The 25,951-nt window shown below is 42.2% G+C and overlaps 1 protein-coding gene across 1 annotated transcript in view; it reads right to left on the bottom strand.

Annotated features, from left to right (window-relative positions):
* Nucleotides 1–271: 271 nt before the first annotated feature.
* Nucleotides 272–25,951, bottom strand: part of FLT1 (fms related receptor tyrosine kinase 1) — a 146,149-nt gene continuing 120,469 nt past the window's right edge. Inside the window, exons 20-30 of the mRNA XM_006270482.3 lie at nt 24,936–25,024; nt 21,776–21,935; nt 21,270–21,367; nt 20,635–20,757; nt 17,887–17,998; nt 15,076–15,175; nt 11,507–11,612; nt 11,269–11,411; nt 10,416–10,500; nt 9,459–9,550; nt 272–2,702 (exon numbers count right to left, since the gene is read on the bottom strand). Of these exons, the coding sequence (XP_006270544.1) occupies nt 2,501–2,702; nt 9,459–9,550; nt 10,416–10,500; nt 11,269–11,411; nt 11,507–11,612; nt 15,076–15,175; nt 17,887–17,998; nt 20,635–20,757; nt 21,270–21,367; nt 21,776–21,935; nt 24,936–25,024 (1,310 nt within the window). The 3' untranslated portion in view covers nt 272–2,500. The remainder of the gene's footprint in view (nt 2,703–9,458; nt 9,551–10,415; nt 10,501–11,268; nt 11,412–11,506; nt 11,613–15,075; nt 15,176–17,886; nt 17,999–20,634; nt 20,758–21,269; nt 21,368–21,775; nt 21,936–24,935; nt 25,025–25,951) is intronic.

Genomic DNA, 25,951 nt, shown 5'->3' with positions numbered 1-25,951 from the left:
CTTTGCAGATGGCTTTCAAAAGCTAGTAAAGTAACATCTTGAAGGAGTAGAGGGCACCACCTTACTTTTCAGTTCAGTGCACTTTATACATTTCACATGCAAGCCATTGTAATCACTGTCCAACATAGCACTTGTGTGCCTTGTGGGAAGTGTACTTTTGCAGAAAACATGGGTGCTGCTATTTGACTATAAAGCTGTCAGCATATTTGGGAGTACTGCCCCATGGAGTCTTCTAATCCATCTGTTCAAATCACCCATGCAAAACTTGAAGAAGACTTTCAAAATGTAAAGTTTATTGTAGGATTCTAGCAATGAATTATTATATAAAAATGTGTGTGTAAGAAAAAGTGTGCGTTATTCGTGTCCCAAGAAACTTAAAGTTCATATAAAAGTAATCTTGTATTCCAGTTCTTAAATATTTATGCACAAAAAGCATATTTAATTCCTATTTACATTATGCAACCCTCCTTCAGAGATATACTATCCATTCTTTATAGTGAAAATGGGTATTGCCCATCAGATTTTGATCAATTTCTCCACCACTGAGAGACTACACATTGTCACAGTTAGACAATGTCACAGTCCCTTGATAGGAGTAGATGCCAGTCACAGAGCGTTCTTTAGAACAGCTGGCTAAGGAGTGACACTTACAAAACACTCTTTAATAATTGGTTCAAAGGTGTTTTCCTCCTTTAAAAAAAAAAAGGCAGGGGAGAATATTTTCTGCTCTAACTTGTTATAAACTTTTTATGAAGGCCTTTTAATATTACATACAAAGCTTACGGGGGATAGTGTATCTTTACAGCTTTTGAAGTCCAGGACAAATTTCCTTTCTGAGTTGCTGCGCAAAAAGTATGGGATGCATTGCTGATATACTTTTGCTACAATACACAAATACTATTAAGAGAATTTGAAATTCAGTTGCATTTATGGAAAAGCTTCCATCACCACCAAAAGACATGGAGTTAGTTACTGGTGAGTAACCTTTTCCCCACCATCTAATAACTGGTTTTTCATTTTAGCAATATACAGAACTTACTGGTTACCTTGTTACATTGCTGACAGATTCCCATAAGTAAGAGATAATCAGCGCAATATATTAGACAGCCCAGCAGGTATCATAGAATAAATTTAGCTTAAGCATCTTAAGTTAAAATATTTCCAGTGCACATTCAAGGGGAGAATGACAAAGTGCAAGATGATTTGCTTGACCTGATCAAGCTTGAGAAAGCTTATCTGTGTATTAATTCAATCAAGTTTAATTTTTGTATCCTTGACTGCACTTTGCAGAGCGTGTGTGGAAATTCCTAGTTCAAGGGATTCCTCTTATGGTCTAAGAAAGTAGCATGACAGTGGCCACTGGACTTTTTGACCATTGTTGACCTTCCAACTTTTTGTGTAAACCAATAGGTTCTATTCTCAAGGTCTTCATTGAAAGGGCAGGGGCAGGGGTAGTGTGATCTTTGCACTAACTGGTCTGCAGACCAGTGTGGGAGATGCTAAGTTAAAACTTAAGTCCGGGGTTACCAGAACTGGAGGGCCCTCAAAGCATTGGTTTTCCATCACACTCAAAGTACAAAGCCTTGTTGATCTTAAAAAAAGAAGTTGGGGCCAAAAGTGCTTTCATCTCCCAGTCCTATGCAAGTAAACTTGGCTTCCACAAAGAGGCTGTTGTACTGGAACTTCTCAGTCCCTGGAAATCGATTGCAGGACTTGCTGTGTTTGCAACCTGGAAGGTCCCCACCTAGTCACTTGCCATTCTGTCGCACCCACACCAACATGAGCAGTGCTATACTGTTTTCACCATGCTATCCTTAAGAAAAGTCAAATTGGGTTCCTGTTTTCAAATGTCAGTGCTCCTAAATGGTTGGGATGCCACTTAACACATCACCCTTGGTATGGGAGTCAGATCTGCCACTGCTGCATTGGGGGGGACCAGAAGTCAACTGGGGTCTTTATGGCAATTAGGTGCCTAATTTTCTGGAATACTGAGCAGGCAGACCTAGCCATTTGAGCACTACAGGTGTTGAATATTTGAGAAAGCCAAGCCCTTGGCCTCAGCAGTAAGGCTCTAGGATGTTTCACACAAGTGCTGCAATTAATGCAGTCTGAAGGAAAGCAGGTCATGTGAGTTTCAGTCAGTGCCCGGGGGAGAAAACTGGTCCGATTGCTCAAAAAGCAGCTATTTAAGCTTTTGAATTTATGAGTTTATCAGAGCGGGAAAGGGAGGAACATGTTTCAGATTAAAGTAGGCTTGGAGAGGATGGAGCCTTTTTAAAAGGGCTGCAGCTGGTATGTTCTAACTTACATGTGAACAAGCTGAGAACAATTCAAATACAGAAAGTCACTCCAACTTTAACACTCCAGTGTATTTGCATTTGCTGGATTTGAATCGTTCTCAGCTTGTTTGTGCACAACTATTGAAGTACCAGCTGGTGCCCTTTTGAAAGGGCTCCAAGCATTTTTGTGTCCATATTCTGAACCTTTGTTAAGCAGTTGTTTACACAGGGGGTTGGGAATAGAAGACCATGGCATTGTAGTCAGGAGGGGGAGATCTGCATGTCTTCATCTTCTCCAGCACCAAGCTGCCATAAGCAAGTCTTCGACTAGCTTCACTGAGGTGGCCACAGCTGAAACTGAAGAAACTTGGCTTGGTCATTCCAGAGAGAACAGACTCCTTGCTCCTGCTGCCAGCTTTCAGACTGCAGAAAGAGAGATCACTCTTAGTGCATGGAAATTGCATGGAAAGTCATAGTTGATGTGAAAGAAGCATTGTGAAAGGCAACCACCCAATTCATGAAATTATAGAGAAGGGACCTCCATACGTCATCTAGTTCAACCACCAGCCTGAGGCAGAATTATCCCTATCCAAATCATCCTATACAAATCCATGATCTAACCTCCTAGTAAAACGACTGTCAACCCTGACATAACACGATGTAACCCCCTAACCTGCCACAGGTAAAGCAAGGGAACCACAGCAGCCAGCATCCTGCATCTGTAAAAAGTTAATACGTGCTCAGCAGATCTCAGGTAGAAAGCCATGTCTCCCATTACTGAGGGAGGCAAAAATCCCCACAGTCCATGCTAATCTGACCATGGGACAAAATTCTTTCCTGACCCCAAATATGGAAAGTGGTGGGACCTTGAGCGGAGAGGCAAGACCCTCTAGCCAGGAATCTCTGGCTTTAAATCCCAGCAGGAGCACTGGCACATCCCAGTCAAAATCCGCAACCTAGGCTACAGTCAACATCTAATGCCTCTGAGGAAGGCGTAAAAAAACAAAACGCCTGACACATAGCAGAAAAGGAGAGGACGAGGGGAAGGATTCTCTCCCAGCCCCATGTGGCAACCAGGAAAGCCCAGAAATATAGGTAATACCCATAGCAGAATATGGGTACAGCTATGCCTATATCATCCCCAACCAATTTATTCCTTCATTGGTGGTGATGAGAATGGTGGTGGTAGACACCAGGTGAGATGGGCATTTTCTCAGCCACTGCTTCTCCCCCGCTCCCAAGTCCTAGGCTCTGTGATGAGAGCTGGCCACTTAACCCAGGCTGTATTTTGCCTGAGGCTCTACACAAGAACAGCTCTCTCTCAAATCACATGGGCCACCCTATATGCCACTGTTTGCTTCATATTGTATAGTAAAGCACTTTAAAGCTGTCAGTGTTCAAGAAGGCTGGTTCAAGAACTGAAACAGGTGAGATGTTAAAAAGGTCATGAGCATATCATCTTATCTGCACAAGGGGGGTGAGTGCTCTGGCCCAGGCCACGAGGCTGAAGGAGACTTACTGTTTTTTGGTTTGTGCAATAAAATCTTTCAAGAAAAACAAAGCTCTGAAGCCTTGAGATGTTTAGCACAAGGCCTTTCGTATGTGGAAGGGGTGGGGGGGGTCGGTGGTACCAGCTCCTGTGGGACACTAGTATCTTGTACTTCAAGCCATTGAGGCAGGTGTTTGGCAGTCACCTTACTACCAGCTCTCCAAAGGAAGGGGCTCTCAGGGAGCCAGCTGGCTCAGCACTGCGCACACATATACACCTGTTGATGGTGTTTAACACAGCCTCTGAAGATCTGACCTATTTTTTATCTTAAGCCTGCAGCTCTATGGAGAGAGAGAGCCACGCTAGTAGAAGTTCAGTGATAAATTGTGCAGCTGTGTGTACCAGTCATCAGAAAATGAAGGCCAAAGGAAGTGACTTTGTAAAAGGGCTAAGCAGGAAATGCACAGGCATATCACACTGCAAGGCTCTGTTGAGTCCTTCAGGTGCAATAAGCTGGTAAAAAGCAAATGCAGATCACATTTTGTAAGGCTGGTTCCCCTTTTCCTCCAGTTAGAATACCAATATTAGCACATTTGTGCATTCAAAGAGGATCATCAGCCACAACTAGTTATTAATACAGGCAAGTTCTTTATTCACACCTGGTTTTCATATCTTTTTCCTGCTTTTCCCTGAAGCTTGGTTTGTAACTGAATGTTTGAGCTTTTGCTGTATTTGCACATCAGAGCTTTAAGAAAATTATCCAATAGTGGCAGGCCTCCACAGCACAACAGCACTCGGTAACCTCAAAGCTACAGAAAGGTTCAAGGAAACACAAAGGCTAGGAAGAGAAGTTACACATAAACTGGTTTAAGTGATCAGAAACTGGTTTAAACCTGTAACAGAACAGAAGCTCAATGCATATAAGCCAGTTTTAAAATGTCTGAAACTGGTTTAATATCCTGGTTGGATGTAGTATCAGAATGAACTGATTTAGGTCAAACCGGTTTATGAAACTTCTGTCCCAGACCCCTTCCAGTTCAAGTTAACTCACAGTCCCGCCAGCATGCTTTCCAGCCATGGGCTGGGCTGTCTGGGCCAGAGAGCAGGGCTGGTCCCACCCCTCTGCCCTCTAGCTGGGGCAGTGAGGGCTGGCTGACAAAGGGGAGGGAGAGGTAGCAAGCCCAGCTGGAGATAAAGCACAGTCTGAATGGGGGGTGCCCCCAGCAAACCCCAGCTGGGCTCTGGGACCAGGAAGGGGGGTTAAACACCCCTTTCCCCACTCAAACTTACTGCAGACTACAAATCCCAGAAGCACCTGAAATCAGGAAGAGGAAGTGATGAGCAGCCCTGCAGAGTCCTGCTGCTGCAATTCTGGACTGAAAATCCCAGAGACCTCTGGGTAGCAGGAAGAGGAAGTGAACACACAGCCAGAGCTGCCGTGCTGTAGTGTCTCCCAGCTTCTGGCCTGAGTCAGTGCAGGCATGTGGCTACATGTCCTGAATCAAAGGTAAATGTTCACTTCTGTTTTGATTTAATCTATGCATCTTAGACTAACCTGCAAAGACTGAACTGAATCAATCTTAGGCTTTTTAACTGTCTGTACTTAACCAAAGCTGCTGAACTAGAACCAGCTCTAGTGCTACTACAAGCTCCTGCCGTGGCTAACTTCCCCAGAGTAATTAGTCTACTGACTGAGAAAAAGGAGATGACGATGGTGGTGTTACCTTGAGCAAAACCTTCCAGAACACTCAAAAAGAAACTGTAAATGTTGTGCTTGATGGTCAGGTCCAATTTTGAGCCAGATTGAGAGGGCTGATTGGCAAGAACCTCTTGTGGAGAAGGAAAGGGAAGGGTGGGAATGGAGCTGCTAGGGTTCTATAGAGTCTGCTCCAGCCACAACCTGTTTGCTTTAGTTTGGGAGTATCATTTGAATATTTGGGTTAGGTTTGAGATGCTGGTTGTAGTTTGGGGTCTGCTTTCTGTCCTTAGGAATCGTTTAGTTTAGGTAGTACTCTCCTAGTATAGGAGTTCAGGGCAGTTTGAAACTCTTTCTACCTTAAAAGTAAATTTCAGTTTAGAGTTTGTTTGTTCTGATTCAGGGTTTTTATGCCAGGCCTAAGACTGGAGTTGGATGTCTTTCCCCAGTCCCTTGGTCTTAAGGATGGTGGAGGCAGCATTAATCAAAATAAAATATAAATATCTTATTAGGCAATTATTACAATCTTGCAACTTGAGCTAACAAGCTTCAGCTCAGGTCTTAACTTATTTTTCTGTCTTCAGGGCTAGAGACAGACATTCAAAAAGCCTCAGCTTGAATTGATTCAACTTTTGCAGGGTAGTCTAACCTGGCTAAGCTGAACTTGTTTGTAACCAGACAGACATTCTCTCTGGACTGAAGAAATTCAGGCACATGCCTGCAGTGGCTCAGGCTAGAAGCCAGGGGGCATTAGCCCTCCTTTTCCTTCCACAGAGTGGGGGTGTGGCCACGCCCCAGCAGGAAGTTCTGATTAGGGAGGTCTGCCTGCACCATCCCAGGCTTTTCCCTGCTCACTGCTTAAGGGGTAGGAGTGTTGCCAGAACCCAGTCCCCTGCTAGCACTCTGAGACAAGGGGGTGGTGGGGTATGCAGTGCATGCATCTCTTGATGATACAGACCTTCTCAATCTTCCTCCCCACTTTTTTTATACTGTCTGCAGCGAACTGACAGGCAAGCAAGCCAGTAGGGAGCTGATAACAGTGTTTATCAGCCCATCAGCAAAACAGTAGCCTCTCTCCATTAGTTCAGACTCTTCTTAAACAGCTTACCAGCTGACCTGTTGATTAGCTCCAAAAAGCCTTAAGCGGTCACTGCTCTCTCTGCATGTCCCAGTGAAATTAGTGATGCACACAGACACCTCTCAGCATTAGCTAGCATACCGCGTGCCTAGGGTCTGTGGGGCTAGGGTCTGTGCTATGGCAGATGGGAGGGGGGATTCCTGCTTGACTAGCAGCAGGAAGCCAGGCAGACCCTGCTGTACCTGCAGTCTCTGCCGGAGCTCCAGCCAGGGAGCAGAGGGGAGGGGCCAGCTTGGGTCAAACTGTCAAAAACAGTTTGACCCAAATCAGTTAAGTCTGATACTACATTCAACCAGGTTTATCTCAAGTCAGTTTCAGCCATTTTCAAACTGGTTTATGTGCTCTGAACATCTGTTTTTGTTGCAGGTTTAAACCAGTTTCTGATCACTTAAGCCAGTTTATGTGTAATGTCTGTCCCTAGCCTAGTAGACTTGCAATATTCTTTTCCTTTTTGGTGGAGAAAGTAAATGGTTTAGTATTTACCTTTTACAACAGTAGGAGACATGCAAGGAAATTATCAGGAGGCAGGTTTAGAAAGTTCTTTTTTGTACAGCATGTAATTAACTTGTAAAACTTATTGCCTCAAGGTATTGCAGAAGATGACAACTAGGTTCACAAGCAATTCATGCAAGATAGACCTATCAGTAGGTATTAAACTTCACAATAATGGGTCCAAGCTCCAAATTAGGACTTCCTAGGCCTTTAAGTGCTGGAAACTGTAAGAGAACAAGGGCAGGGGACAGATTCATAGACTGTAAAGCCAAAAGTGACCTTGGAAGATCATTGGGTCCAACCCCCTGCACCGAACAGGAAAGATAACTGAGGGTCAAGTGACCCCAGCAAAGTGAACGTCTAGTCTCCTCTTAAAGATTTCCAGGGTAGGTGACTGCACCACCTCTGGAGGGAGCTTATTCCACAGTCTGGACACCCTGACTGTGAAGAAGTTTTTTTTTAATGTTGAGCCTGAATCAGTCTTCCAGGAGTTTGTGGCCAACTTGTAGATCACGATGAGTTCACCCAGCATACATACTCTTCCCCTTATTCTCTACTCTTATGAGATACTGGGCTAGATAGACCCAGGGTCTGACCTAGTATGGTATCCCACTTTTCCTTTTAGTTTAGATGAAGGAGTCTTGGCATACCAATCAGCTTAATGGGGTCTCTAGCTCAAATACTCATCTGCTATCAACAATTAACATCTGTTACCCATTGCTTTTTACTATGCAGTTTCAATTATCTCCCCTCCTGCCAACTGATCTATCTCACAGAAGAAAAATAATTCTCACACCTATAACCATCCTTGTTCTTTAAAATCACTTTGGCTTCTTTTCTATGACTGAAAAAGTCCTTTTAAAAAGATTTTACTGAACTACAGAACAGGTGACATGCAGCTCTGTATAAATCACAGTCTCAGAAACAGGAGCTATTAAATGGGGGGAAATTATCACATTTTCAGTAAGTCAACTAGCACTTGTTTCTAGCCTCAGGGTGTCTCAAGATACCAGACTTACAAAATTTCATGTCTCTATTTAATACCATTTCTAAGAAAGTTTTGTTCTACTGATCCCTGTGCAATCTACATGCTAAAAAAGTTATAGGGATTAGAGTACCTGGCTTGCAAGAAACCATAAGAGTACCATAGTGTACCAGGATGCAAAAAAAATAAGAAAATGCAAATGCTATAAACATTAATACAATAATCTTTCCTGCAGCATGTGGGTGTTGGGGGTGCATGCAGTGTAAAGTTTGTATCAGCACTTTTTCACAATGACCAGTATAACCCTAGCTGCCCCAGTCACGAAAAATACCCCACTACAAACTCCTGCTAATATAACATTTCCACTTTATCACCACACATTCTGGGTACATCCCCAGCCAAATGCTCGCTTCGCCTGTATTTAATAAAAGCATGCAGAAAATCACTGTTTTCCTTTAAGCATATCACTTCTGTTTTTTAGCAAGGATTCCATCATCTACAGTCACTCAGAAACACAGTGCCACACCTGTGTGCTCCACTTCCAAGCTGCTGACAAATCCAACACAATCAAGATGGAATAATGGCCATGACCTAATGCCAGCATAAAATGAATGATCCCTCTGGTCAAGGCAGTCTCTACATTGTGAGCTGACCGGAAGCTGGGAACTGAAACTAGTTTAAGACTGACAGTCTCATAATGGCCCTGGAACTGAGAAACCACCATTACTGAGAAAAAAAAAAACATTTCCCATCTAGAGGTAGTTTGTGTGTACAGTACTTTTCACAAGACAGCCCCAGTTCCCTTCTTGGGCAGCTGTCAGGAATTAGACAGAGGAAGGTGGCCAATATATTAAAGTGCTTAACAGCAGGAAGAGAAATGAGGCCCTTACATCCATCTATTGTAAAGTTGCCATTTTAGCATCCTGAGCCTGTGGGTTTTAAATGGGCTCTACTTAGCTGACTCATGGAAAAGAAGGGCAAAAAACATGCATTGTTAAACTAATTGCTGCTGGAGGGATCCTTGGTGTCTCCCAGGAGCAGATACAAGACATACCTAGCAAAAATGCTATCATTTTTGGAACTTGTTTCTGATAGGCAGCAACCACAGTACACCTGTCCAACCCGGTGAAAAACAGATGTAAAAGGCAGTGATGCTGCCTCTGGGGAGTTTTCCCCATATTGTTTTTCATTTGCTATAAGGTGTCCAGATCCTTCAGCTGTGGGCACTGAATAAATAACCAGTTATAAAGCATACGTGGTGACTAACTTATTTACAGAAACCATGGGGTGTCTATGTCTAGCATGATTTAGCACAAAACCATTCAGGTCTTTCACTGTTCATGTTTTTCTTTCTAATGGGGGGAGCATGAAACACAGACCCAAAGAACATCTGTTTTTGTTTGCTGTCTGCCCAAGTGAAGCGTTTTAGTTCTTCTGAAGCCAGCACCATCCCACTGTCTGCTTGGTAATCCTGAAAACAAAAGCAGGAAGAAACAATGTTAAAAGACCAATTTACAAATGAATCCTGTTCTTACTGAGTCACATTTTGGGCAATGACTTTCAATGAGCCTTTGGGTCTTAATATACAGAGCTTCAAAGTGCCTTCTCCCACTGATTTCACACACACAACCAACCCAAAGGGGAATTTTTAAACAAAAAATATCTCTTATGAACACAGTTGTTTGGTTAGCTAGTCTAATTTTTCCATGGGATCACAACAGCAGAGATGGGGAAACTGATATTGTAAGCCTAAGTGTGAAGCTGAAATACAACTCATCTGAGTCATAGATATGCCCTTCATTTACCATTACCCCTCCATGTATACTAGTATTAATGTTGCCCGCCTGGCTGCACCTTGCTAGGCACCCAGTACTCAGCAAAGTTAGATGTGTGGAGCTGAACTCAGTGCTCTTGCCTATTCTTACCCAGTCACATTTTAGGCATTGATATTCAGTGAGACTTAGGTTCTTAAGACCCAGACCCAGTGCCGCCTCCTCACTGATTTTACACACGTGACTCTGAGGTGAAGCCCTAGACACTGGAAGCTGCATTATCAGGCTGCTCAGATCTGATAAGACACTGGTTAGCAATTCCCACAGCATTTGTTGGCTGTGCTTCTGTGACCGGTTGCAGGTCAGGTCATGGAACTCGGCTAAGCTGGCCAGTTTGCTGAGGATACACTGCTCCTCGTCTTGCGTTCTTCAGCTCTTAGCCTATTACAACAGCATTTCTAAAAAAACCCGCTCTTTTCTAAAAGCAGATAATATTGCACTGCACTAATAAAAATAACTGAATAAAGACCCAGATGCATTTCACTCGGGCCAGGTGTCACTTACATCAAATACAAAGGTATTCTTGACTGGAAGTTCTTCAAAGGTCTTCACTCTTTGGGTTGCTTTCATTTTGAAGGTATTTATGTATCTATTCAAGAAGCGAGAAGAAAGATTGTAGAAGAGAAATAAATAGTTATTTGGTGAAACCTTAGCAAGTCCGCAGTAAAATGGGCAGTCCAGAACAAAGTAAAATAGTGAACTTTTCCAATATTTTAAAAAGCAGAAAGTAACGACAGCTAAATGGTTTGCACATATACAATCCATTGTATAATAAGAGTAATTAGTGAGGCTACATTCCTATGATTCATAAAAGGGCACTATTTTCCTTCTTCAATGGGTCTTTTATCATATCTCCCTGCCCCACAGTCTACCAGTAGGTTACCTTCTGTTTGACCCTTACCCCAAATTCACTATAGGTCTCAGAAGTCATAACAGCCTTTGCCAAGCCTCATCCACAACTGTTACTGTAAAGTGCTGTGGGATTATTTAACCTAGAATTTGTTGCATACTTCAGAGCAAATTAAATTTTTAAATGAAAGCAAGTGTTGATGGGATGGGAGGCACTGGACATCTGCTAGACTAGGGGATTCACAAGAAAGGAAAGAAGCACCAGTTGCCATTTTGAAATCAGGGAAGATAAGAAAAATTAAGGGTGAGGTTTATATACAACGCGCCCCTCTCCCCCACCACCACCAAAAAAACCCCAATGCTTTGAGTCTTTTAATGGAAGCAGTGGAAAGTTTAGGATAGTTTTTATTCTTCTGATCCCCTAATCAAAGCTACATTAGAGAAAAACTCTCCTATACCTAGTTGCTGGAATGTCATAAAGTAAGCATTTTAGTATTTCCTACCTTACCTCATATTTTCAGTGCTTTCACAATTTGATTTTGGAGCAGATACATCTTCATTCAAAGGAGACTTGGTTGCAGTAGGACTTGAGTATGCAAACCCAGTATCTGCAGTAAATATAGCATTCAGGGGAATATAGTCCTTGCCATCCTAAATGCACACAAATATATTAAATTACTACCCAGATAATCCACTCTGTAGACATTGTGTACAGAGATATTGGTGAATGTTCTTTATTTCTCTACCTGTTGCACTTTTGCTTCAAGCAGGTCCCCTAATCTTTTCACCAGCTCTGAAAACTTTGGTCTTTCATTGGGATTGCCATGCCAGCAGTCCAACATGATTTGGTAGCTGTAACAATAAAGCAAAATGAATATACTCAGTATTAAAGCTGGTTTTGTTTGTTTGCTTCTTTAGAGTAGCAGATCAGTGATACTAATGTTATAACGGCAGTATCCTAACACTGGGTTTGTTTATTGTCACTCATGTTAAATAGTCATAGGATTGCAGGGAATGTCCATTTATGGATTAGAAATTGGCTCCAAGATATAAAGCGAAAATAGAGTATAAATGGTCAATTTTCAGAATGGAAAGAAGTAAACAGAAGGGTCCTCCAGGGATCTGGGTTGGGACCCATGCTGTTTACCATATTCATGAATGATTTGGACAAGTAGCAGTAGCCAGATTTGCAGATGATACAACATGATTTAAAGTGGTGAAGAACAAGGTGGGCTATGAGGAACTACAGAAGGATCTGGCACAAGTGAGTGAATGGGCAACTAAATGGCAAATGAAATTCAGTGTAGAAAAGTGCAAAATGATGCACCTGGGAAAAATATCCCAAACTATACCTATACTATGATGGGCTTTACATTAGGTCTTACCACAGAGGAAAGACATCTGGGAGTCATTGTGCACAGTTGGTTAAAAACATCAGCCATAAAAAAGGCAAACAAAATGTTAGGGATTATTAAGGGAATTGTAAACAAAACTGAAAGTATCATCACGCCCCTTTATAAATCTGTGGTGCCTCCACACCTTGGATACTGAGCTCTCAGTTCTGAGCGCCTCAAAAAGGATTTAAAAAAACTAGAGGAGGTACAGAGAATGAGGGCAGAGGGCAACAAGGATGATTAGTGGTATGGGTGGATATGTGGAGAGACTGAAGAAGCTAGTGCTATTCAGTTTTGAAAAGAGACACTTGAGGGTGGGGGGGGTGAGAAGGGCTTACAGAATACTAAATGGCAAAGAGAAAGTAGATAGGGATTTATTATTTACTTTGTCCCAGTGCAAGAGCAAGGTGTCACAAAATGAAACTAGCAGGTAGTAAGTTAAAACTAACAAAAGGAAGTCCTGTTCCATGGTGTGTAATTAAGGTATGGAACTCATTGCCACCAGATGTTGGGGGAGCTGACAGTTTAGCCAGATTCAAAAAGGGATTAGACAAATTCTTGGAGGAAAGGGTCATCAGTAGCTATTGAGCATGGGAATTAGGGATACAGCCTCTGAATCAGAACTTCCGTGACCTTAAATGCTGAAGGCTGCAAATGAGAGAGGAACAGTGGGGGAAAAAATCCTGGTCACACCCAGTTCGCCTTCCCTTTCAGCGTCCACTCTCTGCCTCTGTGTGACACAGGATACTGAGCAAGATGGACCTGTGGTCTGACCTAGTAATTGACAATTTTTATGTTCTGAAGAGGTAGGCATCTATGAAAGTCCAAAGGGCCTATGTATTTTAACCTGGACAATACCAGAGACTCTTGCTAACAATAAAAGAGCAAGTTTTGAAAAAAAAAGAATATTTCTGGGAGAACAGATGCTTCCTAAACTCAGGAAGGTTGCAAAATGAGGATAATTAAATTAACAGAGCCTTTTTTTTATTCTTAACAAAAACTTTAAACTTGTATTAAGCATTACATTTAACTGACAATGTCTCATGTAAGGCACCATAAGATGACTTATATGAATGCTTCACTTCCTTGTATTGGTCAAAGTTTAGTTTTCCTTCCTGCAATAAAATATTTGAAACAACAAAAAAGCTTTTATTAAATGTCATTAGGATAACAAAATGAACTGGTAAACTATACTCCCAGAGATGATTAAGACTGACTTGTATCCTTTCAGTCCTCCTTATAACATTTTTTGGTACGTGTTACTGTGTCTTGTCACTGAGGTCAACACATGAGATCTGGACAAGATGCTTAGAAGCCATTCAGTTTTGCTTAAGGAGGTGAAACTATCCAAGGTCTGTACTTTTTCTAACTGGTTTGTGCAGAAAAGTGCATTCTGATTTCTGTAATTCAGCTGGAGTTGGCACTGCAGATTGATACTTTATCTTTTAGAGCTTTGTTTTGTTTTTTGAAAGCTCAGATATCCAATTCCTCAGATTGGTAACAAGGTACTTCTAGGGTAGGTAGTGAATGCAATTTGCCATTGTTTGACCAGGTTGGTAGCCTATAAAAAAGTTTGCAGTGTTAATCCAACTCCTGGTGGATTGTTCTCTGCGTGGTTGGCATAACCAGAGGTGACCTGAGCAGGGTGCAGGGCCCGGGGCAAATCAGCCCATGAGGGGCCCCACCCTTGCTCCGATCCCAGACCCGCAGAAGCTGCCACCACCGTCGGCAGTGGCAGCGGCCGGGGGTGGTGGGGGGGGAGCAGCTGGATGTGGAGCTGCTGCTCCACCCAGCTCTGCACCACCCAGCTCCACAGGGCCCCCCAAAGCACAGGCCTGGGGCAGTTGCCCCAATTCGCACCCCCCTAGGGATGGCCCTGGACATAACTGATGAAAGACTCCAACATGGAGGTCAAAGATTAAGTAGGCCTAGAGAGTGAATTTTCTTTTTATCTTCTCTTGCCACTGCCATAAAGGGATGAGCCCACATCAGCAAAGCAGTTGTGGGGTACTTTTGTTCTATTACAACCAAAGTTAATAAAATGATAACACTGTGCACTGGTGTGATGCTTATCAAGTGTATAGTTAAATCTGGGCATGTCTACACAAGATGCTAACCACACAGTAGCCTAATAATACTGCACAGTAGCACTTCACAGCACAAACAGTGCTAATACATTACTGAGCAGTATTATTAGGCTATTGCGCAGTAGCATTACTAAAAAGACATTCACCTGAGCTACTGCTTAGTAACTCCAATTACTGTCCATTCACTTAGTATTTGATTATACAATATTATTTATTTAGTACTTGATTATACAAGTACTAAATTAAATGTGCAGTAACCACTGTGCATTAATGAATGTGTACACGTGCCGTCTGGGCAGGAATGAATAAAATTCTTCCTGTTCTTTCTAGCAGTTCCTTTTGAAGGCTATACGCTGAGCTGAAAATCCATTTGTCTCTTGAAAATGTAAGTTATCCTTGTCCAGAAAAAAAAGATGAATTCAGTGACAGTGACCTTGCATTTCTAATGCTTATGGCCTTTCTTTGCAACTTTATACTCCTCCTTCAAGCTATAAACAACACATTTGAAGAACACACTTGGTAGCGTTTGGACTTAGAAGGCTGACAGCCAACTTAGGAAAGGTGCTATGGGCTTGGGTCCATGTTAATCATTTGAATAATACTGCAAGTATCACTAAATTGTTTTCAAACTCATAGAGTGAAAAAGCTGGGGAAGTCTCTGTTTGGGGTAGGACCGTAAGAAGAGGCTAACAACCATTTAAAAAGTGAGAGCACTTTGGTTTTTAACACAAAGAGCACTTTTTTTGGTGACTTAGACATTATCCAGTTTCCAATGCAGCCTGATAGTGTAGATGCACATCAAATATTTATCTCCTACACAAAAAAAACCCTTACATTTCTATTGTTGCATATTGTGGGGCACGCATTCTTGTGCCTTCTTTCAGTCTGCTGCAGAAGTCCTCATCTATTTGGACACCTGGGTAAGGGGAAGCACCTAAGGACAGCATTATGAAAATATAATAATCAGCACTTGGACTGAGGTAGTTGCAGTTATGATTCATACATGCACTGCAGACAACATTTAGTTCTAGCATTATACTACTAGAAACAGAAACAAGAGCCAGGATCCTGTAATGCCAAGTGTTATCAGTGCCTGTAATCAGCCCAAATTACAGACACTTAGTACCTTGCAGGATTAAGAGAATGAATAATACTTTTTTTTCTTTTCAGGTACATCTAAAATTAGCCATTCCATTTAAAGAGAAATGCTCTGAGGAAATGCACTTTTTACTCTATACATACCCAAGAGCTATTATATTCTGTAATAGATATTAGCACTACCCTAAATCCTAATAACCACAGTATTACTAATTCCAAGTGTTGAAAAGTCAAGCCTAAAAATATTAGATTGACCTAAAAATGATAATATTTGAGTTTTTTTTCTTTGCCTTTGGTTCTGATCATTTAGGTGCATTCAGATTCTGTTTAAAAGCTTTTCTTTATAACTACAGCTGATTGCAGACATTAAACCCTCCCCCTCACCCCCCATGGCACTTTACTTTTAACCTCGGTGCATTCCCGTGCTGAGCCCAGCACATGCCCAAAAGAGGCAGTGCGTTAGTTGGACCCAGCTCGCCCAACATCTGTTTAGATCAGTTACTCTAGTGGGGCTTTTTTTTAGCACTTTTATCTAATAGCTGATTGAATCAGCTATTAAAGTGCCAAAAAGTGCTGCTGAAGTGCCCTATCTATACAGATGTTGCAGAGCCAGGTCAAACTAATATACTGCTTCTTCTAGTAAAGCATGAGCTTTTAGTAAAGCATGTTTGTTTGTTTGCTTGTTTGTTTGTTTTAACATCTGCAAACAGCCTAAGAGAGCTTAAAAACTTTGTAAATGAAAGCAGAAATTCTCAAAGAATCACCTGCCTCCAAGAGGTGGAGCTTTAGGAAAAACAGTAAATACTGACATAAGACCACTGGAGTTGACAGCACTGCTAGTGGCATGTATTCAAACTAATAAAGGATTATTTGTCTGAGACATTTTGAGATACTCTTTCATTTTCTGTTGAACTCCTGTATCAGACTGTGTTGGGTGCAATTAAAATTCTTCTCTTATGATTAATTTTTGTTCCCTTTCACAAGTATCTTTTTTTTTTCTTAAGTTCAAAATGCAGGATACAAAGAAGTAGCTTACTTCAGGTTTTAATTTCAGATTCTATATGCCAGTTCATCCTGCAGTGACTGTTTTGGTGTTTGTGTGTCTGCAGCTTCCAGCGATTAGTGTAAGTCGGAAGGAGCTATGAATAGTGGAGGGCTGGCATTGTGTCACTCAAGGGTTATTGTGGTTGGTAGTTTTTTCAGAGACTGGATAGAGAGGGTGTCTGTCATCATACATTTAAGAATACCTTAACATGTTCAGAGAAACTAAAGGGGAGGGGTTGTTGGCATGTTTTCAACTAGAATTTGTTGTAGTTGTTCCCACAGGAAAACTGAAAAGTTTGGGGGGCAAAAGCTGGTACTCCTTACCAGCTTACTTATTACTTATTACTTACTTATTCTAAATCATGTAGTACCTAGTGCGATCAGTTATAAAATTCCTAGTGATTTCAGTGGAAGCAGGATTATGCCCTAGAAAGATAGTAAGTATGCAGCAAAGATGCAGTCTCACAGCCCTAACTTCTCAAAAATTGTCTCAGGTTCCTGTGCAACCATTCTCTTTAAGTGCAGGTGGTAGAGTGGGCCCCAAACTTTATTTTCCAGGTCAAAACTTTTTTGCCTTATGAACAGGTTGCATGCCAAGCAGCAGTTGTTACAGCTGTATTTAAAAGTCAATGTTTTAAAGAAAATTACTTTACTTTCCTGTCATGTCTTGAGTCTTGGATTCTGTTTTCCTTTCAAAAATCACCAGAAACTAACCTGGCTGTGTTGTAGTGAGTAGAGCTTGTGTAAATGGACAAGATCCAAAAAAGCTGTTAGATGCCTAAAGTACAACTTAGGTGGAATTTAGAGGCCTACGTCCAAGTGAACAATGCCAGCCCTTCACACAACCCCTGCCTAACCACTTACAGACTCATGTATATTTATGGACTTACAAGCACCTGTGTTTTGGCCAGTTAATTTATTCAGACTATAGCATTATAGCGAGACATGGGTTTGAACTCCTTCAGGCTGAGAGGGAACCTAGAAATCAGGCCTCCCACTTCCTGCATAAATGTTTTCATCACTAGGCTAATAGAAAATGTGGGGCCACACCAGTTGTCTATACAGGGAACTTGAATGTCCAAGTCAGGTTTGGGAATGCCACTCATAGATGCAGGTGCCTAAAAGTTGGGTATGCTGATTTTGAGCATCTTGTGCATTTTTGAGTACCTTTGTGGGTTTGGGGCCATGGCTCTAATAAGAGAAAGATGGTCCTGGGGGTAGAGCTTAGATAGATTTTTGTTACCTGTTTGTAATTTTTAACTTGAAACCAAAATTGTGTCACTTATTGGAGCTCTTACAAAGCATTTCACTTTTCAATTTGCCATGAAGATGTATATCAATTCATGTATACAGACATAAATCATGCAGCCCTAATGCAGTAAGGGGATGATCCAAAGTTTAATGAAAACCATGGGCACCTTGTCACTGATTAGTTGGTCTTTGGGTCAGGCCCTAACTAGTCCCCCTGTTGATTTTCATTTACTTAGTACGCATTAGTCATACCCAAAGAGAATATTTCCCACAACAGTACTCCATAAGACCACACATCGCTTTTCGTATTGTAGATTTTATCAAATATGGATTCTGGAGCCATCCACTTGAGGGGAAGTCGTGCCTGGAACAAAATAGATAAGTCCTACAATTATTTTCAGGAAAGTGATTCTCTTACTTTGTTCAGCACTGCTGAGGCTTCACTTGGAGTATTGTGTCCAGTTTTGTGGCCTGCACTTCAAGAAATATGTGCACAGATTGGGAAACACAGAGCAACAAAAATAATTGGAAGCCTGGGAAACGTGACTTACAAGAGCAGGCTGAAAGAACTTATATCATTTAGGTCAGAGAAAAGAAGCTTGAAGAGGGTTTGATAACACTCTTCAAATATCTGAAGCATGGTTACATGGATGAACATGACTTGCTGGGGAGGGATCAGCATGGCTTTGTCAAAGGGAAATAATGACTCACCAACCTACTAGAGTCCAATAAGGATGTTAATAAACAGGTGGATTGGAGTGATCCAATTGACATAGTATATTTGATCTTCCAAAAAGCCTCTGACAAGGTCCCCCAGCATATGCTCTTAACTACATTAGGTAGTCATGGGATTAAAGTGAATGTCCACTCATGGATTAGAAATTGGTTCCAGATAGAAAGCAAAGAGTGAGTATAAATGGTCAGTTTTCAGGATGGAAAGAAATAAACAGCAGAGTCCCCCAGGAATCTGGCTTGGAATCCATACTGTTTAACATATTCATAAATGAACTGGACAAGGTGAGTAGCAAGGTGGCCAAATTTGTGGATGACAAAATTATTCGAAGTAGTGAAGACCAAGGTGGGCTGTGATGAGCTACAGAAGGATCTGGCACAATTGAGTAAATGGGCAACTAAATGGCAGGTGAAATTCAGTGTAGAAAAGTGCAAAGAGATGTACCCAGGCATAAATAACCCAAGCTATACACGATGGTGGGCTTTACATTAGGTCTTACTATTGAGGAAAGACATCTGGGAGTCACTGTGGACAGTTTGCTAAAAGCATCAGCTCAATGTTCAGCAGCCATCAAAAAGGCAAACAAAATGTTAGGGGTTATTAAGAAGGGATTTGTAAACAAAACTGTAAGTATCATTATGCCCCTTTATAAACCCATGGTGCATCCACACCTTGAATACTGTGCCCAGTTGTGGTCCCTTTAGGTAGATTCAGAAAGGGATTGGACAAATTCTTGGAGGAAAAGGGGTCATCACTAGCCATTGAGCATGGGAGTTTGTGGTACAGTGTCTGAATTCGAACTTTCTTGACTTTAAATGGTAGAGGCTGCAAGTGAGAGGAACAGTGGAAAAAAATTCTGGTCAGACCTAGTTCACTCTCCCTTTCAGCATCTACCCTCTGCCCCTGCGTGGCAAGATACCAGGCAAGATGGACCTATGGTCTGACCCAGTAAGTAGCAATTCTTATGAGGGATGGAGATAAATTATTCTGTGGCCATAGGGGACAGCACAAGGAGCAATGGTTTTAAATTGCAGCAAGGGAAATTTGGGTTGGATACTAAGAAGAGCATTCTCATTAAAAGGGCACTAAACACTGGAACAGGCTACCCAGAGTAGCTGTGGAATCTCCATCCTTAAGAGCCAGTTAAACTAACTGGGATAAATAAACTGTCATGGTTTAATCAGGGATTATTCAGCTTTAGACTAGATCTTCCTCCTGAGATCCCTTCCATCACTACTATTCTATAATGATTCTATAGTTTTATGTAAATATATGCAAATAATGAACTTTGAAACATGGTTTTACTATAATTTCTTAACTTACAGAAAACCAACTAAAACATTGTCTTAATTATTTTGCAAGGGAAAAAAAGATTTCTTTTTCCAGTTTTTTCCCCAATCATATGCAATGTAAAAGAAATCAAATATGAAACTACCTGGCTTTTAAATAGGAGAACTTTCCAGTAATCCAAAGAGTAATTCCTAGCCTGGGTATAGTACTCTAGGTTTTTTAAAGCAATTTATGAATGTTTATTACTCCTATGGGCCAGTCCCACCAAATTTTGTTAAATTCAATGTACGCAGGCCCAGTTTGGCCTCACAGCTTTCACTGCAAGGTTAGGTACTTTATTACCATCACTTTACAGGAGGCATGAGTGGGGGTATATTGGGGAGAGGGACAGGGAGGTCAATAATTTTGTCCTCATTTCCTGAAGCCGCCAAATGGACATGTGCTCCTACAGGACAGGTCTCCCATCTGAAAGCACTGCCCCAAGAAGGGAGAACTAGCTGCATTGGGATTTTTGCCTTATGTCTTGGAAAACCCATCTACATTCCCAATAGGAGGGTTGGTTACACTCATTCCTGAAGCAACTCCAAACTCAGTGAAATTATTCTGACATGCTAGAAGCAGAATCTCACCCTAGGTATGAGCACAGAGGGACACGGACCTCTTTTGGCATGAACGATTGTTTTCAAGAAAGCAGCTCAGTGTTAACTAGTTTACTGAGCAGGTCTAGCCAAGAAACAAATATCAGTATAAACAATTAAGGTACCAGAACTGGAAAATGATTAGCATTTCCAAGCCTTGTTTCTGAGAATGTAAGTGTGCATACAGCACATCAGGATTTCTTGTCTTCACATAAAATCCACGATTAATGTTAGGCCCTTTTAAGTTCAAGGAATGTAAACACTTACAGAATGTTTTAGGGAACAGTTTAAAATGATATGTTATAAACAACTGCACAAATAAAAGCAATGTTGACTTACATCTCCTTTTCTCACATAATCAGGGTTCTTATAAATATCTCTTGCAAGGCCAAAATCACAGATCTTTACCACATTGTTCTCAGATAAAAGGATGTTCCTGGCTGCTAGATCACGATGAATACACTATAATAAAATAGTTTCACAATAAAACAGCATTTCCTTAGTACAATCCCAAATATCCTGAATGTTTTCTATATCCTTTTTTAATTATTACTATTTGAAAGTTCAATTTAATATTTTCTTAGGGAAGCTGAATAACATTTACATGAAGTTTCTGTAAACAATGAGTAGCTCTTTACAAACAAACATTTCTATGGGCCAAATAGTGTGTAAATCTTTAATCTGTTTAGCATAACCAGGGGAAGTGTTACATGGTTTGGATTTCCATAGTTATTATATCTTAATTCATTCAGAGGATTTTTTTTTTAGCTTCACCCATCACCTTCCACCTTAATCCTGTGTTTATAGTATGAAGACTTGAATAAACACATGCTTATATTTAGAATATCAAGAGGAAAGCTGTTCTTCCTTTGGGACATTTACCAAGGGAAGGTGTCATTTAAAATTCAGACATCATTTCACCTCTGCTGAATCTGGTTCTTCTGGAGGGCAAAATGCAAGAGTGTAAAACTGACCTTTCTGGATGACAAGAACTCCATGCCTCTCGCCACCTGAAAACTGTAGGAAATCAGATCTTCCATTGTAAGGGGCAATTTGTAAAACTCAGCAGACTCTGGAAACAATTTGGCACATAATAAGTTAATAAGTTTGGGATTGGTTTCTTTTTTCCCTCTGCTTGTGTTAGCCCAGTAAGTTCACTTTTAACAGAACAGTGCTGGGAGGTCAAACCTCTGTCACCAACAACAAAAATAGTGGTGGTTTTACACCCTGTGCTCTATACACCGGTGTGTTTTTCCCCCAAGATAAGGAGCAGTCAGAAGAAACAATCACACATTTTCCTGTCAGATTCAGTAACCCTGTAAATAATCTTTTTATAAATCTTCTAGCCTTTGGACATGACCCTATGAGTGTCTCCCACGGATGTTTATTAGGGTGATAAATGAAAAAAAAAATCAAAGATGCAAAGCATATTGTAAAAATATCTCAGACTGTGTAGGAACAGGAAGGAATCAATACCTACCCTCATCATCCTCTTCCACATCACTCAGACTTTTATCTTCTTGAAAGCCAGAGCTTGCTAAGCTCTCACTGCTGGTGACACTAGCCAGCCTTTGTTTTTCACCTTCCACCAGTTCAGTATTCTTTTTTTCTTTCATCTGATCCACTTGCAGTGATGCATCCTTTGAGCAAATAGAGAGCAAGAGATTCTGTGTCCGAGTAACAGAGACTGAATAGTGCAACTGGGAGGGGGGAAGAGGGGAAAACTGGGAGGGCAAGGACTGCCTGAGTGAAACTTTCTCAACTGTGCTACGTACAAACGACGTTTCCCTCATCCTTGTATGGCTCTGATGCTCCCATTGGCAAGCACCTAGCCTCCCACTTTAGTTGGTAGTAGGACTATTAGCTTGATTAAAGGATGGATCCACAAAGGTGCTTAGGCACAGTAATGCTCAGTGTTGTAGTACCTAGCTTTTAGGTAACTGGTGTTTAATCTGCAGCCCTGTATAATGGGGCCCCTACCCCATTATTGAAGGACAGGGAGTTAGGGAGCATCTGACTGGCTCAAGGCCCCTGGAGGGACTAATAGTTAGGGATCTACTTAACTCACAGTGAGACAAAGACATTTTCTTGGCTTTGCCCTGGCACAAAGAGCCAATTTCATGGGCATTTCATGGCTGCCCTGCTCATCCTCACTGATTGGCGAAGAGGACCTGTCCCTCAGCAGTGCTCGCCAGAGAGGCCCCAGGGATTGGGGGGCAAGTGACTGACAGGCCATGGGTGGAAGTGATGGGTCAGGTAACCCAGCGAGGGGGTAGAGGCCTTACAAAGCTGGGACTGTGGCTGAGGCTTCAAGAGAGGGGATCTGACCTGCTAGGGGGGAAGGACTTCAGGCTGCAGGGAGCTGCAAGGAAGCCCCTGCATCACCAGGCAGCAGAGCAAAGTATTTTGACCTTATGTTTAGTTTGCTGTCATGGTGTGACATTGACCCAGACTGGGGTGGAAACCTTTTGGTTTGGAAGAAGCTTCTTGTATTTTAATTGTGTTGAAGTTTGAACCAGAGGACCAGGTTGTGGCTGTAGAGGAAGAGGAGGCCACCGAGAAGGGTGCCGGGAGCACTGCTATCAGCTGAGGATTGTAGGGTGTAGCAAAAGAAGCTGAGGGCGCAAGCCTGAGCCTGTTAGGGTGAGAGAGGGGCCCAGAGCCCATGAGGGCAAGGATGGAGCTGGGGCCCAGGAGCGCTAGGATCCTGGGACAGTGGACCTTAGGTGGAGGGGCCCAGCCAGAGCCAAGTGGGCTCATGCCAGGGGACCGAAGCCCAGACAAGGTTCTAAGACCTGAAGCAAAACCACTGATCTCTAGGGGCAGCCTCCCAGCACAACTTCATAGCATGAAGGTGTAGCAGGTTAAACAGGTGGACCCCCTGAGAGGTCCAAGTGGTTGAGGGACGGGGAGGAGCGAGGCCGCCACTAGTGGGGTTGGGAAGATGTGGCCCCTCCCACTCTGGGCCTAGATATGCTGCACCCTGATTTGAGTTCCCTTTGAAACACATGGGGAAAAGGAGGCATGATGGCCAAGGCTTTATGAAAGCCAAAACGCTGAGCCATCCCAGATTGCCAGTAGGAAACACTGTGGAAAGGTGCGTGCATCCAAAATCCTCTCCCTCTCTAACTCTTTAATCCCTAATTCTGCAGAAAGGCAGGTTTCCTGCCAATTCAAAATTCACAACCCTGAACATGTGCCCAGAGGTAGGCACACGAGCCCCTTCTTTCAAGCAATAGTAATTCCTTTCAGAGCACAGTTGTGAAAGAAAATGGTTCTGCCCTTTCCTTCCTCCCCCTCTCTCCCAGCCCTCTGTCCAACGGATGAGTAGCCAGTATTTTATCCAAGCATGATGTAATGTGAAATATGAATGAATGCTCAGAGTAGAGAAAGGAAACCCATTCCTTCCCAGTGAGTGCCCCAATCCATAGGCTACACAGTTGCACTCACTCTCCTCTCTTGCCCCCTTTCTGTCCCAACACATTTTTTTCATTCAGTGGAATAGCTTCTCACACAGACACTGAACCCTAGACTAGCCCTGGCCTGGTAGGCAGGGCACTACCTTGCGAAGTGGGAGATGTTGGTATGGTGTGGGGTTTATGAATCCCCCATCAGACAGAGGAGGTAAAGTACCTCCAATCACTGAGCTTATTGGATAGAAGAGGTACAGGGGAAGCTCCACCCCAGGCTCTTACAAAGAAAGCTGGGCAGTGGAGCCTGGTTCAGCAGATGCGCTCTCAGAGTGCTACCAGATCAAGTCCCTCAGCTGAGACAGGCAGAGAAAAACCTGTTTTGTAAAAAATAATGGAGCTCAGGTATGAGAGAGGTGCTGGGCTGCCCAACCAAAACTGTTGGTGCTGCTTAGCGTTTCTGAGCATATCCAAAACAGACTTTAGACACATGGAGAACTTTCAAACTTGAGACACGTGCAGGGTTAGGCAGTAACGTGGTAAGGTTTTTTAAGACTATAGTTTTACATTAAGGCATGTAAATCCCACTTTAGGTGCCTCGGTACTTCTGCGGATCAGTATTTATATCAGTGATTCTCAGCAGGGTGCCACAACACACTCAGGTGCCACGAGGCGCAAGGAGATAAGCATATAGACAAGGTCAGGCTTGTCTCTGTCTAGCCAATCCCCCACTTTCACTGCCCAGCTCTTCTGCAAGGTGGTAAGCACTATAATATACAGTTGTGGGGGGGGGGTTTTAAATTAGGTGCCACTCAGTTCACAAAAGTTATGGAGGGGTGCCTCAAGTCCAAAAATGGTTAAGAGCCACTGGTCTAGATACTCACCAAGAACAATATGGTTTGCATAACTTGTCTCCCTATTTGTGACAAAGAACATACCTAAACACAGTGCAAACTACCAATGCTATGTGATGGGTGCATGTGGACAGCACAATCTTCTATTCTCAATGGCCCTAATCCAGGTAAACCATGCTTCTTAGTTTCAAGTCTCTGAAAACATGTCGCATTCTCTTGTGTGTGCGTGATGGCATGGGGTTCAGTATATGAGAGCACTTTCCCCATGTTTCTTCTGAGTGAGCCAAGATGCTCTAGGTCAGCAGAAACAATCCTGTTAGCAAAAGGTAAGCAGGGGGTGGAAGCATACAGGTACAAGCAGTTTCAGCATCTTTACCTTGCTTGGAAAGAAAAAACTTCTTTTGCTTTTCAGATAATTTGATAAGTTTCCATATTTGCAATATTCAACAATCACCATCAGAGGCCCTGAGTGGAAGTGAAATGCATTTTCAGTGGTGTAAAGCAAGACATGAGAAAGGAGTCTGTTTGGAACAAGTGTCTATCATAACATCACACATTTTGGGGCAGAATGAGTGGCTCAAACCCATACCACACATGAAATCCCCTGCCCTCCTCTCCCCCTCCCCCCCAACCAAGTTACCGGGGAAGTTTCATTTCATACTGGAATTGTACAGTCTTAGTCCACATCAAATAAAATGAGCCAGTGTATCCAAAATGAATTACTGCCCATTTATTAGATACTTGGTTGTCTTACTAGCACCTTGTGAGGAGATTTATCAAAGTGTATCTCATGTCTGATCATTCAGAGTAACTGGCCATTTCTGAAGTACCCTTGGTTCCTGCCCTTTCTATGTTATGCTGATCTCAACTTTAGAAGCAGGGCACAAGGCAAGGACTATTCTCTTGTAAAGGATGGTCTTCATTACAGCTTCACTTATTAAAACCAAGAGGAACCTGTAAGTTCCTTTAAACCCACGGTGTGGCCACATCTGGGTCCAGCAGGTGTACAAAATGCAACAGGTAGGAATACAGCCTCAAGCTCAGGGCATCTAAAAACTTATGACTGTTGATGACCGGGAGAGCATAACATGGGATGGATCATTGTACATATGCCCTCTTTTTATGTTTTTCCTTTAAAACATCTTCTACTTGTTAGTGTGGAAGACAGGATACTGCACTAGATAAAACTTTGATCTGGTTTGATGTGGAAATTCTTATGTTCTTATGTCAAAAGGGACATCTCTGTTTCACTACCCCTTTTTGCTAAGTAGAGAGAGCTCAAGTATGTACACGTAAAATTAAGCAAAAAGACAATAACTTCACATTGGGATAATATTAAAAAAAGGATATGCTCAATTGACTATTGTTCAGAGAACACCTAAACCCATTTTA

Source organism: Alligator mississippiensis, chromosome 1, assembly GCF_030867095.1.
Source record: "Alligator mississippiensis isolate rAllMis1 chromosome 1, rAllMis1, whole genome shotgun sequence".
Lineage (NCBI taxonomy): Eukaryota > Metazoa > Chordata > Crocodylia > Alligatoridae > Alligator > Alligator mississippiensis.
Note: the sequence above shows the minus strand (reverse complement) of the source record. Positions and strands in the feature narration are given on the sequence as shown.